This window comes from Cryptococcus depauperatus, chromosome 8 (genome assembly GCF_001720195.1).
Source record: "Cryptococcus depauperatus CBS 7841 chromosome 8, complete sequence".
Taxonomy (NCBI): domain Eukaryota; kingdom Fungi; phylum Basidiomycota; class Tremellomycetes; order Tremellales; family Cryptococcaceae; genus Cryptococcus; species Cryptococcus depauperatus.
The window spans coordinates 844,495-860,389 of NC_089475.1; the positions used below are offsets into that span (position 1 = coordinate 844,495).

The window sequence follows — 15,895 nt, forward strand, 5'->3', positions numbered from 1 at the left end:
GGGCCTATGACGCATGATATTATGATTTTGAGAGATGATAATTTCATTTTTGAGATATTTTGAACAAATATCAATACATAAACAAATGTCATACAACATGATTATCTATCTAGGTATGCCCCTACATATCATAATCCTCATCTACCTCTGCCGCTTGTCTGGTTAGCACAGTTGGTTCCACTAAACCTGGGGTGGGTCTTGCTGATTCCATGCCAACCTCTTCCATGTCTTCATCTTCACCTTCCGCATCCTCATTAATTTGTTCCTCATCATCTTCCTCTAAATCTATTTCTTCCTCACTTTCGTCCTCACTCTCACCTTCGTCGGTTAGAACAAGATCTGAATCGGGAACAATGTCAAAGTTGACCTCGGTAAGACGTTGATGAGGAGGAGGAAGTCGAATGACGTCGAATGATTCTGGAAGTATTGGAAGAGGCTGAGAATTGAGCTCATGAGCTAACGTCGCGAGGTACTATGATCTGTGTTAGTAACGCATGTATAAAAATTGGGGTACAATATCAATTCCATAACGACTCACATCCCTAGGAGGCGCCTCAAAGAATTCATATAGCTTTCTCATCTTAATGGCGAGCTCAATGTCATCTTTCTCGATTTTGCTTGAATTTGCTCCAGTACGGGCTGCATGATCTGCTAATGTCTGCGCGCTTTGAAGGACATCTGCAGTATAACCTACTCATTATTGAGCATCTATGTACGCCAGACTCTTTAATTAACTCACGTCTTGAGAAATCCAAAAGCTGGTGTATGACTCGTTCGTCCGCATCCTCGATGCCTTTTGATGCAAGGATTAATGAAATGAGACGGCCATCACGAGGGACTATATTGGTTGAGCTCTGGCCTTCACTATAGATACTTGTGATACTCGCTTGTAGGTGCCGTATGTGGCATTTTGACGAGGAAATAATATTCTTGGTTTGTTAATAATTAAACGAAAAAAGAAGGGAAAAAAAAGGATATCTACCATGGCAGCCTTTGTTGGAAAAAGTCAATCGTCTTGAAAGTGATGATGTCATGCTTTTATAACCTTGCCATCAGTTCAGCTACAACTTTGGTTTTGTTTTCGATATTTCATCTGGCCTTAAATACTAACTCAAACATTGTTTAGTTCTGATTCTTATCATAGACTCTTTTTTTTGCTTGCTTGGGCCACCGCCATGTTCCGCAAGACAGAGGCGATAAGTGAGTCCATGTGTCTGATGGACACAACTGAAGATATCTCATCTTAGATAATATTCAGCTCGTAGCTGAACTATATTTACCAAGACTCTCTGCAGCACAAAAATCTCAATATAAAGCCTGGCCTGTTCACTTTGCACCCAGACGTAAATTTAGAAAAAGACGGCAATCAACCCCTTCTAGTTTGGAGAATGCAATTCAGCCAGCTGCTGACCCAAATGCTAAAACTATGAACGTGAAAAAGGCGAAACAACGGATTCCTAACAGCAGGAAAACTTTTGCTGCTTCCAGTCTGTTAGATAGTGGCAAATCACATTCACAACGCTCGATTGGCCATCGTGATCAGAAAGGTCGTTTATCGCGTGGAAAAAAACAGAACCGAAATGTCCACTCAGATCCAGACGATGATTTTTCCCAAATGGCGATGACTTCTGACGAAGACATGATAGAAGCTATAAAAACCGATCATCCGGAGACGTTTCAAGTCGAAAGTCGTTTGCGAGGAGCACCAAAAGTGACATTACAGCAATGTATGCTTCGGAAGCTGAAGAAGAAACGATTGGGAATCGTCGAATCATCCACAGAATCTGGAACCACAGATGATGAAGGTTCACAAGAAGAAAATCCGCTTCAATGTATTGACTCTGATGTGGAATACGAAAATGGGGGTATCAAGCGATCTGGAGGTAGCCGCACGGGCGATAACGATCCAGACGATTTTATCGTTGAAGATGATCACCGGATACCGGAGGACATGCCTGTGGAATTTTCGCGAAACTCTTATCAGAGTCTCGAGTTTAAATTTCGGATTGTATTCCATTATCTGCTTTTCATTATCATGCATCCTGACGTGGTTCTTGATAAGAAAGGCCGAGAATACTTTGAGCGCCCTTTGAGGGATGTACGCAGGAAAATGCAAGAGTATCAGAATAATACAAGAGGACAAATTTGGAATAATGAACTCGTGAACAAACTCAAAAAGTACCCGATCTTTCGAGTAGGTCTGAAGAAATTACTTTCTGGGTTGATAATTGTCAACTGTGCACTGATTCTACAAAAAATAGGTCACGAATATATCTCCAGAAGACGGATGCGATGCTTGTCGTCTACCACGCACCAGTACATTCCAAATTTTACTCGAAGGAGAACCCTATGATAATGTAACTCTACAACCAAAGAAAGCCACAGGCAGTGGGCATAGAGACTCTAATGATGACAATAAATGTCGAGATAGCTCTGATGAAGACGACGAGAGACGAGACAGTGATCTGGTATCACGGAAATCCATGCCAAACCGTTTAATCATGGGTAAATTTCTTATCTGCTACTATCATGATGAGTTTGTCAAGATATTGATTTGCAACAGGCAGATTCTGCAAAGAAAGGGCACATATCTTTCACGAGCTTGTTCATTGGGGTGTGTTCTCATCTTTGAATACTCGTTTATGTTTTAAAAATATACTCATCACCGTATTGTTAGAATACAACCTTTATCATCAAATTCAAAGTCATTATCATCATCTACTTTCTGCGGCGAAGTATAAAAAGCTTTCCCTTCATAATGTACTTCTTGACCAGCAACGTCTAATCACAAAAATTGGAGACGTTGATGATGATTTTTTCAATGGATACAGGAAAAAGAATGGAATTCGAAAAGTGGATGGGAGAATTGATGGTATTATCAAGAAGGGGTTGCCTGATGATGTAGCAAATGTAGACGACGTGATGCGCTGGATGAACGAGACAGCAGGATATGTGTCTGCAGTGAGTTCCATTAATACACAATGAAAGCTAAAAGGGGCAGGAATATCGGCAACTAGAAGCTCTCATCGAAACGGCTGCTAAACTCGAAGGGAATAGATGAGTTAGCTAATTGAGTCAAGACACATCTTTGATTGTGCGATAATATATATGCGAACTGTATCATTATAGTTGTATTGCATTACAAGTAACTATCTGTGTAATATTATGACATTATAGTATCTACAGAGTCAAAAGTATTTAAAAAGCGTATTCAAACAAGCTTTCCAACATTTCTTGACTCATAGCCAGAGACTTTCTAAAACTATGGCTAAAACGCTCATCTTCAGCTCTGACCCGATGCCCGTCAAGTTGATAACAGCTTCATTTATTTGACCTGTCCTACTCGTAGTAGGTTGTGCTGATGAAATGGATGTTGCAGCTGCTGCGACTGTAGAATTTGCATTGTTAATACTGTCAGCGCTTGTAAGAACTGCCTCTGATGCGCTGGACGACGCAAATGATCGTTAGGATGATGGACAGGGAAGACCAAATCGTTGTGTGCGTTGAAGAAGTGGTATAATTGGATGATAGCCGCAGAAGCCTCAAAGATATAAGGAAGAACTCGTTGCTGGTAGATCCCCAGAGAATGAATCTTGACAGCTGTCTTCGTCTATCCCAGTTAGACACATCCTAGTCGAGCTACTCTCGTCCCAAGGCCGTCAGTCAAAAGCCAAAGAACCCATCTAGAGTTCTGACAATGGGAGAGCTGAGTACTTTGGCATTGTCGTGATCTATGCTCTTACTATATGTGTCCTGAAAAGTAGCTATAACCACTGAGGTACAGCAGACTGACAAAGTCCAGGAATACTAAAGGTGGGACAAGACTGGTGTCAGGACACTCAACTGGTGTACCCTGTCTTGATGGCGAGTCAGGTATATTGGATGGTTTCAGGATAATGATATATACAGAGTAGATTCATTCCATAGATTCTCTAGCGAATCAATATTAATTAGCTGTCTTAAGAGTTAGTTATGACAAGTCGTCCCAAGGAAGCCCCCCAGAACACCCCAATTGTGACAACTGGTCCATCTCTTACGTCAAGCCTCTACGCCTGTTGTTAATCTAGCCTGCCAGGTGTGCTAGTCGCTATAAACCTTGACTTCGTCTTGGTAGACATTTCTAATCGATTTGAGTCGATATTTTAGCCATCACCGCCTCTATGAGATTTAGTTTGATTTGATGCTGGTAATTGACATGGGCTGTCTGTTTATTAAGGCATATATCCAACGAAAGACCATGCCAGTCATCGGCTTTTGTTGCTGTTTAGACCTCGGCAGGGATTAAGCTGGATGGAGCGAGGATGATTCTGCTTTCATGTTACAACGTGAATGCGTATGGGTAGAAACCAAGATGAAGGCACTGAGTCCAGCGCTATCTAGACTGGACGATACTGACTTGTTTCGATGCAACTTGTTCTCATTATTGACATATTATCGCTCTGGCAAGAACCGCCTGAGATACCAAACCAACACTCACATTGAAGCCACCAATCCATTTCTGCTTCATGTAGCCAACTGACCGCCAACTCTGACAAGTTGTTTTCGTGTACAACAACTTTTGACTTTTCCAGAAAGGCCGACTGTTGACCTGAAGGGATGTGCATACAGCCATGAACGGTTGCATACAATACCTCAAGATGTCAGCTTGTAACACCTATAGCCAGATCTATATCATGAGAAGGTAAAACAAAAATTAAAGATATTTCCATGTAAACCGACATTTAAATGGCGGCGTAAGCCGACAAAATGATTTGCAACATCGTTATCTAACGGATAAGATGCTGAGTCGATTCGTTCAAAATGAATTTTCGTCATTTTACATTCCACTCTTGTTTCAAAACATCTTTACATCATGTTAACATTAACAATCGTAAGCTTCCATTCATCTGCCCTTGGTATCAGATGCTTATGGTGGTGTAGGTTCGTCATGGCGAGTCCACTGGTGCGTCAACTCTCAGCTATCTCTATAACGACTGCTAGTTTATGTACATGTCTCTGACAAGAAGGGGCTAGACAATCTCAAGCCGTTATGGGCAGGGTGGTCTGATGCGCCTCTTTCAATGCATGGTGGGTATCATTCCTCGAGACGACTGTTACAGGTTTTGGTACCATTTACTGATTCATTGGCGACAGGTATGAATGTATGAGCCACTCAATCAATTCAAACTACTGCAAGCCATTTAATATACTGACTGCCGCTGTAACTAGCAAGCCAAAGCACTTGGTGAATACTTCAAAACTACAAAGTTCGACTCCATATTTTCATCTGATCTCAAAAGGGCTCTCTGGACTGTACGCTTCTCTTTGTCACAAAGTCGTGGCCACTCATATCACCTGCTATAGTCTCAACAGATTCATGGGCAACAGCCAGATCCAAAATGCCCTCTAATAGTCTCTAAACTATTGCGAGAGCAATATTTCGGCGAAGCAGAACACAAGAATTTTGGAGCGGATTCTACTTGGGCTCGTCAACCTGGGCGAGCATTTAAGTTTTCAGGAGGTGAAAGCCTGGAAGACGTGCGAGAGCGTGCCAAACAGGCGTGAGTACAAGGTCACAATATTTGATTGAGTTTGCTGATTTTATTGTTGTGCGCCAGAATACATGACTTTATTGAACCTCTTTTGCAAAAATGCCGAGGTTTGCCGCCATCGTCCAAGCATGTGGTTATCGTTGCACATGGAATATTCAATTCAGAGTTCCTTGGTGCTCTAATAGCGAGGAAGAAGTCAAATGCACCTCTAGAGTGGAGTTATCAAGGTAAGTTTGTGCCAAGAGGATAAAGAGCTGATTGATATTGTTCTAGGTATGACCAACGTGAGTAACAACATGCATCACCATGACTAGAAGGCCAATTATTGACAGATAGTTAGACTGGATGGACCAACATGGAGATTGGCTATACAGCATGTAGCCTTTTTTCTTGAACACACCATATAAACTCACTCTTCACAGGATGAAGCACCTACGGCGCCGGCAAGTACGCATATAATCACAAACCCTGCACCGCCTGTCTCTCCATCGTCCGAACCTTCGGCTCCGCCTCCCTCAGCAACATCAATGCCAGGTCAAACCAATCTTGAGCCTTTGACAGTGCGAATTCTTTGCAGTGATGTCACCAGTCATCTTTCAGGAGTGATTCGTCAAGAGGGCGGTATTGGCAATACAGGCTACGACGAACAGCAAGAGGATATTCAAAAATTCTTCGGAGGTGGTGGCGGGTGATGGCCTCAAAATATAGGCTTGGTACGCTGTGAAAGCTTGTAAAGGCGCACTGTCTTCGACACGTTCGAGAAAGATCTATGCAGTTCATCGATGAGTAGATGTGTGAAGAGTGGGTGCGAGTAGGCTCAATAATCTAAATCTTCTTCGCCCTTCAAAAGAGCTTCTAGTCTTCTCTCGTTGAAATCTCTTTTCATTATTGTGATAACATCTTCTAATCCACCTCCATCCAAAATGTTTTGTAGCCCAATGACGGTAAAGCCAAAACGATGATCCGTTAGTCGATCCTGTAACTGTATAGGTTAAACAAGGTATGGCTAATGGTCTTAGACACTTGCCTGGTTGAAATTATACGTTCTAATTTTATCGCTTCGATCGGCTCCCTTGACCTGATCACGTCGGCTAGCTCTACGAGCCTCAACCTCCTCCGTATGCTTCTTTTCCGAAAGTCTCGCTCGAAGGATTTCCCATGCCCACGCTCGATTCTATCGGTAAATCGTAAGCCTCAAAATCCCACTGAATGTCTTACGATACTCACTTGGTGCTGGCTACGGGAATCCTGCATTGACACAGAGATACCAGTGGGCACATGTGTCATCCGTACAGCGGATTCTGTCTTGTTGACGTGTTGACCACCTGCTCCTCGTGCTCTCATCACTTCAATCTTGACATCTTTCGGATCAACTAAAGGGGTATCGACTGTATCAGGATATAGCGGCATGACCTACCCGATGTCAGTTTCCGTCAGACAGGCAGTTCTGAAGCGGACATGACTCACAATGACGGCGACAGTAGAAGTATGTATTCTGCCCTGTGATTCATGGGCCGGTATTCGTTGAACTCTATGAACACCTTTTTCCCATTGTAACGCACCATACACTTCCGCACCCTCTTCTCCCCATTCTCCCCTCTCAAACTTGAGCGTCACTTCTCGAATCCCACCGCCGCCTTTACCCCCTGTTCCTTCTACCCGACTGATCTCTTCCACTTTCCAACCCCGATTGGCAGCGAAACGGAGGTACATCCGAGCGATATCTTCTGTACACAACGCTGCTTCTAACCCGCCTATCCCTGCGTTGAGCGACATGATAACGGGAAGAGAAGCAGTAGCCAGAGGGGGGATAATTACGGATGGGATTGTTGACGTTATAATAGTATCAAACTCATCGCATAGAGCGGAATATTCACTTTCGAATAATTCTCGAAGACTGGGATCGGGGTCGTTCAAGTATGGCTTCATATCCAAGACAGACTTGCAAACATATTAGCGATTTGTACTGACAGCTAGGGGGAGCTTACTCACCTTTTTCAGCTTAGTATATCGGTTCCATACCCCTGCAAGAAGTGACAATTCTTTTTGTATCTTTGCCCGCTCGATTTGTATTTGAATGTCCACTTCTGTCGTTTGGGCTTCCTACAAAAAGCAAACGGCACCTCTTAGCAGGAAACAGACACTTTCAAACGATTCAACATACATCCTCCACTGTTTGTTTATATATATTGAACTTGGCCTGAGCTGCTGTAATCAACTTTTCGTGTCTCTGCTCCGTGTCAGTAGCCCATTGCGTTTTGCTAGTCGTTGCGTAGTTTCTGGTGGATGGCAATTCGTATATTGAGGTATGTTTAGACATTTTCAGAGAGCATTTACTCCGTATCGTGGCATTGCTGCTGATGGGTTTAGTTTTCTGGGCAATGGTGGCCAGGGACCTTGCTTGTCTTGTGATTATCGGTTTCAGCATGGGAAACCAAAGTGAATGTTGGCCTGAATTATAAGGTCGACAACTCGTTCAGCGATTGTGAGTTTTTTTCGTTGAAAAGTTAAAACAAATTGCTGGATCAAAAGTTCATTCGTTGAGAAATAATGTAGCTTGACAGACTTTTGGTTGAAATCACGTGACTGCAGGTATGTAATTGCGACTTTTAAACTCCATAGTAGGTAACTTCCTCAGACATTGCGTATTCATATGCAGATAGGCTAACAACTTTTCTATACATGAATCTATTACACATATGCGCTCAATTACAAGACGCTAATCTTCATCCGATAACAGTTCTGCCAATTCTCTCTCCTCTTCTTCTGTCAAAGTCGGAGCCTTTTTCTCTTCCACAGGCTCATACACCAGCTCGGGAGGATGGAGTATATCTATCATCGCATTAGCTGTAGTATTAGACACTGGACATACCTTTTACGGTCCATGTCCTCAGAGCGGAATCTAATCCAGCGCTGACCACCACGATCTGTACCTTGTCTCCATCTTGCTTCCTGTACGTCTTGAGTGCAGTGACTTCCCCACAATGCGCTTGTATACTACCCACCAGCCTTGCTGGAGACGATTCGACGTCCCATATCCGAATGTCCTCGTCTTCTGAACCAGTCAACACCATGGACTGAGCATTGGGAAGGGGCAAGGATGCAAGTGGAAGGACCGACTTGACATAGGAGGGATGATGGATAATCAGTTCTGCGGATTTGGAAAAGGGATGAAAGATGGCCGTCTTATCCATAGACGCTAGGCATAGTTTCAGCAAGAGCAAACTTTGCGGTAAAACGCACCACTCCATAAACCATCCTCAGCGACGAACAACCCCGTTACACTCGTCTCGTGCCCCTTGATGTCTTGGACAAAAGTAAAGGTCCCATCCTTGACCAGCCACTGTTTGATCACTCCCAACGAATCACCTGTCCATACTTGTATCTCTCCAGTCGGCCTTCCATGTTCGTCCATATCGGCTTTCCATACGGCACACTCAACTGGTCTAGTGTGTTCCTTGATCAACTGCCGACTTGTGGGTTTCCCTTCTCCGTCTATCAACATTGGCAGCTCCCACACTCTGCACGTCCGGTCGGACGATGTCGACAGTAAGACGGGAGGTGAACAGGGTATAAGCGTCAGCGACTTTACGAAATCACCATGTCCATCCAATGTGTGCAAGAGCTCTCCACCATCGGCATCCCATACACGAATAGTCTTATCCCATGAACCGGTAAAGAGGACTGTCTGATTCGAGGCTGTCGTTGCGACCGCTATGCTCGTCACTGGTCCTTGATGCCCTCTGTACATTCTGACAGTTTTGCCGCTCTACATGTTTGCCCGTCAGCCAGGCCATTTACACAACCAATTCGTTATACCCGCATATCAATCCTCCTAGCTTGCCATCCACTCTCTGCAGTCCAGGCATCATGTCCGATAATCTCCAAATCAATGACTTTGCTTGATAAGTTGATGGGGTCTCCAATCTTGCCCGCTGCCTTGAATTTCCGCTCCCTCGTCGCTGCTTGCGAGATTTGTGAGTCAGTTTGGAAAAGATGACCAGGATCAGAAGATTGCATTGTGAAGATGAAATCGTGGCATCATGACTTTGAAAATAAAAAAAGAAATCCAGACTGCCGGCGGAGTCCGCCGCCAGTCCAAGTTACGTAACACCTCTCATCCTCCGAAAGGACCCACTATGTGTTTTCATCTCTCACGGACCGTAACAACCACAACGACCAACCTAGCTACACGACCAAGATACTCCCTCGGGCCAACGGAACTATTTCTGTGATGGCCAAGTATGCTCAACCGGAAGGCCGCTTTATCCATCTCGCCGACAACGCATCTCGTTCCACCTGTCAGTCACCGTTGCGCTTTCCAACCCACCTTCCCTCCATAACACCCAGTCATCCTGCTGACTGACGGAGTTGCACCCAACTCCACCTGCCACCTCTCTCTCTCCAACCATGCCGAGAGAGTGTATCATCGGAAGAGTATTGGGGCGCTACTGCCGCGAGCAATTCATATTTCATTTCCGCACGGACCCCTACCCCGGTATCATGTCACCTCCTTTTGTCGGAGATGTCTTGTTATTTATTTACTCCACCCGTTACCACCCGTTAACTGTATACTCATCCCATGCCACCTCTTCTGTCCCGATCCGCTGCTCACGCAAGTGTCTAGAGCGTAGCGAATGGTGCGTCCCTGGCCTCTGCCACCGACTAACCCCGAGCTGACAGATGCCGACGCCGCTCCAACTCCGAAAGATAACCATTGTCTGGTGCCGCAGGGTTTATAGTTTATCCAACCAGGCACGCGCTCAAGGAAAGGCCCTTTTGGGCCGGCTTACCAGGATAATCCAGTGGGAGACCACGAGAGGCCTCAGGGAAAGGCTTCAGGGTCCCGGTAGCTTTTCCTCACGATACAGTTGACCGCTAACCAGCGATTCCCGATTAGTCGCGCGAGCGTACGGTTTGAGGGTCGCACCAAAAATCGGTCTGCTATATAAACGATCATCCATTCTTTGCTTTTTCGCACCCGTCACCGTCATGTCTCACTCCTCGAGCTCGTCCCTCCTCCACCAGCACCGTCCAGGCTCGCTCTCGCCGCCGCAACTCAACATCCAGACCGCCGTCTCGTTGGCCCAGGCCCAGGCCGAGGCCCGCTGGCTCGAAACCCACGAGCGCACCCAACAGCAGCTCTGCAAGCTGAGCGGTAACAGCGGTGAGTGACGTCACGGCCCGAACGGGACTGACAGGATGCATAGTAGTCGCTCCCAAAACCATTCAGCGAGAAGCGGCGCCCGCCGCCTCGGCAGGGTTGACCTATCTCTCCATGGAGCCCGTTGCGGGCCACTCCACCGACCACGCCGTCGGCGATGTCCCTTCGCCATTCTCAGAGGTGTCCGACAGCTTTCAGAGCTTTGTGAATCGCTTGACGAGCGCTCAGTCGCAGACTGTGGGCGATGTCATGAGCAGAGACCTTTGGCAGGTGAGTTGTCGTGACTTGGGTCGTCCGCAGGCGCTGACGTGGGGTGCAGCCAGATGCTTCGTCGGCGCTGTGTACGTTTCCGCTCTGCACTGCGAACTTTGCGCAGACGTCCTACTTTTTCCTGCGTCACCGAAGACACCACTGCCGCATGTGTGGCCAGATATTCTGCAGCGCTCACTCGTCCCAGCGAGCTCCATTGACCCAGTCCAAGAGAAATCATCGGTCCATCGTGCATGCTCGCGTATGCGACATGTGCGTGCCTCGTCCAGAGCTCAAGGAGCCGCTTGTCTTGCCGGGCAGGAAGCTGAGCGCGAGCGACAGTGAGCCACTCTCCGACTCTAACCACTCCTATCTCCCGACACCGGTGGACGAGTGGGGCTGTAGCTCGTCGAGCAGCATTGTCTATCGCCGGGCTTCTGTCAACACGATAGAAGAGCCCTCGTCGCTGGAGATGCATCAGCAGCTTGCTCCTATTGAGGACTGGATGGACAAGTCTGGCGTCCTGTCACTCTATCCGCTTGCTGTCAACCCTTCCCACTCTCGGTCCAAACGACCCATGTCGCCGATTCCGGCTGTTGCGCCTCTGTTTGCGCCATCGTTGAAATCCAGGCGGCAAGCAAAGGAGAAGGAGATTCAGAGACAGACACTTCGGCAGAGAAGGTTGGGCAAGCATGACTTTTGGCTGCCTCACGAATGGGGATACCGGCACGAAAACCTTGACCGTGTGTTGATAGATGAAGAGGACTCTGATAGGGAAATCGGAGGCGTTGTGGAAGATGGTCCGATCAGATTCAGAACAGGAGCTCTTGTCCGCACACCGTTGACTACGCCTGTAACAGTCTGATAGTGTAAGAGGTGTGACAGGAATATGAGCGGCTGCTTTTGGTTTGATGTTGTATACAAGTCACTTTGTAGGTCTAGGTTTGACCCGTTGTTATATCATTATCACCCACTTTTTTCATGCTTGACAATTGGTAGCTAGTATTCTATGCCTTTTGCATCTTGGTTATCGATTGAACAATGGACATGTGTGGCTTAACGGCAACCAAGTCGACCTATAATGACCATAAAACGAGTCAGCGCTACGTTTTAAATGTCGTTATGAGAATACAAAAGGATTGACAAGATCAAGCCTTTCATTATAAGGGGCTAAGGCGGACATTGCCGCTCAGTTACGTCATGGACGAAATTGTATAAAGGTTGACGCTCTTTGGTCATTTTCCATCTCTTCCTTCTTTCTCATTTTGTAAACATATCATAATGACTACATCGTCACTTTTGCATACAGCGCTTCAAAACCTCCATGTCTCCCAACAAATACACCAGCAGTCTCATACACCTCAGCCACCATCTTCTCCCGGATCAACTTCCTCTCGGATATCATCCACCGTCGAGACTCCGCCATTGTCAGACAACGAGACAGACGACGATGAGTTGGTGCTGGTAGGGAAGGGGACGAGGCCGACTACGCCTGTCGGGACAAGGTCTGGGGCAAGGCAACCTAGTGCGCTGACAGGGAAATCAAGAGATCCAGTGGGTACTTGGTAGGAGTGTGGGTGATTGTACTGAATCCGCTCTAGTTGAGAGCGATGCCAACACACCTTACTGTGCGCGTGTTTTTGATGCTGGACATCCCGTCTTTAGCCAGATGCGATCGAGTCTGCAAGCGGTGGCACAAGTCTTCGACTCTCAACTATGGTGGGTGCTTTTGATGCTGACGTTTAGGTTACAGAGTCACTGACAACTACTCACTGGCAGTCTGGTTTCTGCAGAATCGTGCTCTTGTCTTGCCTCGCATATCGACCTCTGAAAACGTGGGTGGCAAGACTCGAAAAGTGGATGATGAGATTGAATTCTTTGACCCCTACGACAAGTCACCCCGCTTGTCTTCCCTTTCTCCTGCCCCTATCCCTTCTTCAACCCAGCCGCAATGGACCAAGATGGAGTCTAAACGGGATTGGAAAAAGATGTTTGAAAACACCTTCAAGAGGACTGATCCGACCGCCGAACCTGAATTTGAGCGAGGACGAGTAGACATTTCCAGCCTCCATACGTCTGGATACACCACACCCACCGGATCACATGGATATGTAGGCATGGGCAGCGGCAACGCTTCGCGTTGGGAGCCCTTGGTTGGAGAGCTTCCGAAAGCCTCGGAGCGCAAGTTGGCCGCAAGAGAGGCGTACAAAACGCTGGGAGGGAGAAAGAGTAGAGCAAAGAGAAAGATGGGAGGGGAATTGGGCTCAAAAGACAAGGGTGGAGCGATTGATGACGGAAGGTTTGATGCTCCTTGGTAGTTTACCGTCCTGACCTCGCAGCGATAATGAGTATTCTCATTGTAGCCTCGAAACGGTATTGCTCTGATACACAGCATGCATCGGCAAATACCCATTGGACCATAACTGCTGTCCCTGACGAGAGTGACCTATAGCGAGCAAAAGGCAATCCAATTGCAACTAGTCCGTTGCCTGAGTAGAGAACGCAATTGTAACGGCTTCTGGTTACTCCTCAAAGTGCTACAATGAAGGCTATTTGAACGAGTGTGTATACTCCAACAACATCAAGCTAAGCAACAAGTCAGGGATTGCGTTGAGGGAATAATCCGAGAGCTCTTCCCCCGCCGAGGTTTACAGCGTCTGTACCTTGGCCTAGGTCAATACCAAGGGATCTGCGGTGATAATTTGCTGGGATTTCAGACTGAGTGTCTTATTAAATGTCGAAATGACCTGATCATATTCTGATAATCATTCGTTATATTCGATTGGTTGAAATATTCGCAAAGACTTTGGAGGAACTTTTGTACCATTTTGGGGCATACCAAGGCATATTTGTGGTAACATGTTATCACTCAACGTGGTACCGTTATAGATGATCATCACAGCTGTATATCTTGGAACGTTATTGTTTCCATGCAAAAGGCGCCGTTTCTAAACTGACAAACGCATGGTTAAGGAAAAAAAGAAGCGGAACGTCAAAGTCACTAAGTGAGATTCAACCAGTAAAGGAAATGCGTCAATCACTCGCCAACTCTTCTGATTAGGCAAAAAACACCTTTTGTCTTCTCAAGTAATATCGAAAAGCAGCATGATTACATTTCTAATGTCCAAGATTATCATGACGGTTTGGAAGGAGGTGTAAGGAGTGTACAAGTTGGGTAAGTGCAGGAGAAATATGTTGGAAGTGCAGTAGAATGAGCCAAAAAGAGCTGGATTTTTATCTCAAAGAGTAAGTGTCATAAAAAATTGTATACACAAATCCAAAGAGTGTTAACATTGTGTAGGACGTATTAATGAATGAATCTTTAACGAAATACGTGTTAATATGTACTCCACTGATCATTTTGTCAGGATATATGATGCATGTTTTGACGGTACAAGAGGCAAGCAACGGGGAAAAGAGATTGCAGACTGTTTGTCGGTGGTCGAATCTCGAAGATGTTTACACATAAGTTCAATATCCCGTCTAGATTGTCACCAAATGGCTTCGTTTAGGATATATGGAAGTGGTGTGCCGTTGTGTGGACAAGCAACAGCAGCTTTCATGGTTACCTATCCACTTGGTCCCAAGACGGCATGAGTCAGTAGGTAAGATTGGTCGGCGTCGGGTTTAGAAGGATTAGGATTGAATCTTGGGACCCCTATGAAGCTGTTTCTTGGGTTTGTCGAAAGATTCACTCTCCAAGTTCGCTGGGGTTAGACGTTTTGGTGCTTGTTGAATGACCCACTACAAATGGATGCCTGTAACTTGGCTTGGTATAGAGCGGATGTGGTGACCCTTTCAACTTGAAAGACGGTCCTTAGCCCGTCGCGTTTTCTAATAAAGCAGAAGCACCATTTCGAGACAACCAGAACAGCTCAGCGAGAGATGAAAGAAGTGACAAGTAGAAAGCATAGGAGCTCCTAATATCCTTTTTCAGGTCGATTGAACAAGTGTTTTAATCGATATTGGGAAGACTGAACGTATCATTGAAGGTTAACTGATATACAGGTGTCAGGACCTTGGCCATGATTTAACCGTCAACTAGGTGAAGGGGAGGATTGACAAGCAGATCTTGTTGAAGTATATTGGGTATAAAGTATGACTTGTAGAGCTGAAAGTCTCTTGTAATGAGTGCTTGCCATGATCAAGTATTTCTGTCTTGTCTTTAAGCATATCCATAATATCCCAAACTATCTGAGTTCCTCCACAGTGTCACGATTCGACCTCTTGCGAAGGACAAATCCTTTTCGTTGTAAAATAGGTGCTGATAATGCACATAGGTGAAGGGTTAATGGAGTTTGGCAGCGGCAGTGGCAGCGGTAATTCTTAACATTTTAGTCACTGGCTCTGAACCATTCGTTTCTACTTGACACAAGTCTTCAAGTATTCTTTCAAAAGGTTTGAGAACGAGTTTTTTGTAATACCACTCGACCGTTAACGGCGTGGTCCAGATAGTTGTCATATTTGGAGTCGAAAAATAGGTGGATGATGGACGAGTATGTTTAGAAACGAAATCATTGCAGCTGGGTAAGCCAATCCGATATCTCATTTGAACTTTGCTGGTTCCGTTGGTTTGTCAGCAACATATTGACCCATTAATATTCGGTGATACTCTTTTGAAATGTTGTTAGCAAAATCCTTGGGCAACGATCTGTTGCTGCAACCTGGAGAGCTGAGTCGAGAAAGAGAGCAAGTTAAACAGTTTCATGAGGATCTGAGTGGCACAGTGGACAAACATAGTGATAATCGTTTGGAAGAGAATGCGATTAAAGTCCATGGTTAGGAGACAGGGTTGAAGAGAGTATTTGTACCGTTGCAGTAAGGATTTAATCTATAGTTTTATGGGGTTGTTACAACATTCCCATGTACCATGTATGGTTATTGTCAGAGGCGAGCTACCTTTTTCTCCTTTCTGTCGCACTTGAATACAGACTATGTGTGATATTTTCCT

At 45.7% G+C, this 15,895-nt stretch overlaps 7 protein-coding genes across 7 annotated transcripts; 4 read left to right on the forward strand and 3 right to left on the reverse strand.

Moving 5' to 3' along the window:
• Window positions 1-121: 121 nt before the first annotated feature.
• L203_106249 (uncharacterized protein) lies at window positions 122-909 on the reverse strand (the record flags this gene model as incomplete). The annotated part of the gene is made up of 4 exons (XM_066215606.1): window positions 122-472; window positions 539-690; window positions 740-838; window positions 888-909. The coding sequence occupies 4 exons, from the start codon at window positions 907-909 to the stop codon at window positions 122-124; spliced, it is 624 nt and encodes a 207-aa protein (XP_066071703.1).
• Window positions 910-1,175: 266 nt separating this feature from the next.
• Window positions 1,176-2,985, forward strand: L203_106250 (uncharacterized protein; the record flags this gene model as incomplete). The annotated part of the gene is made up of 5 exons (XM_066215607.1): window positions 1,176-1,200; window positions 1,248-2,194; window positions 2,262-2,505; window positions 2,564-2,614; window positions 2,678-2,985. 5 exons carry the CDS (start codon window positions 1,176-1,178, stop codon window positions 2,983-2,985), a joined length of 1,575 nt encoding a protein of 524 aa, XP_066071704.1.
• A 1,867-nt stretch (window positions 2,986-4,852) lies between these two features.
• L203_106251 (uncharacterized protein) lies at window positions 4,853-6,223 on the forward strand (the record flags this gene model as incomplete). Its single annotated transcript, XM_066215608.1, has 10 exons — window positions 4,853-4,870; window positions 4,921-4,942; window positions 5,014-5,067; window positions 5,134-5,141; window positions 5,209-5,292; window positions 5,344-5,540; window positions 5,598-5,758; window positions 5,805-5,815; window positions 5,872-5,904; window positions 5,954-6,223. 10 exons carry the CDS (start codon window positions 4,853-4,855, stop codon window positions 6,221-6,223), a joined length of 858 nt encoding a protein of 285 aa, XP_066071705.1.
• A 125-nt stretch (window positions 6,224-6,348) lies between these two features.
• L203_106252 (peptide chain release factor 1) lies at window positions 6,349-7,959 on the reverse strand (the record flags this gene model as incomplete). Its single annotated transcript, XM_066215609.1, has 6 exons — window positions 6,349-6,507; window positions 6,559-6,705; window positions 6,759-6,944; window positions 6,999-7,472; window positions 7,524-7,634; window positions 7,696-7,959. 6 exons carry the CDS (start codon window positions 7,957-7,959, stop codon window positions 6,349-6,351), a joined length of 1,341 nt encoding a protein of 446 aa, XP_066071706.1.
• Window positions 7,960-8,250: 291 nt separating this feature from the next.
• L203_106253 (uncharacterized protein) lies at window positions 8,251-9,551 on the reverse strand (the record flags this gene model as incomplete). The annotated part of the gene is made up of 5 exons (XM_066215610.1): window positions 8,251-8,363; window positions 8,411-8,483; window positions 8,537-8,730; window positions 8,775-9,300; window positions 9,351-9,551. 5 exons carry the CDS (start codon window positions 9,549-9,551, stop codon window positions 8,251-8,253), a joined length of 1,107 nt encoding a protein of 368 aa, XP_066071707.1.
• Window positions 9,552-10,523: 972 nt separating this feature from the next.
• Window positions 10,524-11,809, forward strand: L203_106254 (uncharacterized protein; the record flags this gene model as incomplete). The annotated part of the gene is made up of 3 exons (XM_066215611.1): window positions 10,524-10,698; window positions 10,742-10,965; window positions 11,015-11,809. The coding sequence occupies 3 exons, from the start codon at window positions 10,524-10,526 to the stop codon at window positions 11,807-11,809; spliced, it is 1,194 nt and encodes a 397-aa protein (XP_066071708.1).
• Window positions 11,810-12,225: 416 nt separating this feature from the next.
• On the forward strand, window positions 12,226-13,262 carry L203_106255 (uncharacterized protein; the record flags this gene model as incomplete). Its single annotated transcript, XM_066215612.1, has 4 exons — window positions 12,226-12,498; window positions 12,546-12,663; window positions 12,724-12,779; window positions 12,840-13,262. 4 exons carry the CDS (start codon window positions 12,226-12,228, stop codon window positions 13,260-13,262), a joined length of 870 nt encoding a protein of 289 aa, XP_066071709.1.
• Between the last annotated feature and the right edge of the window lie 2,633 nt (window positions 13,263-15,895).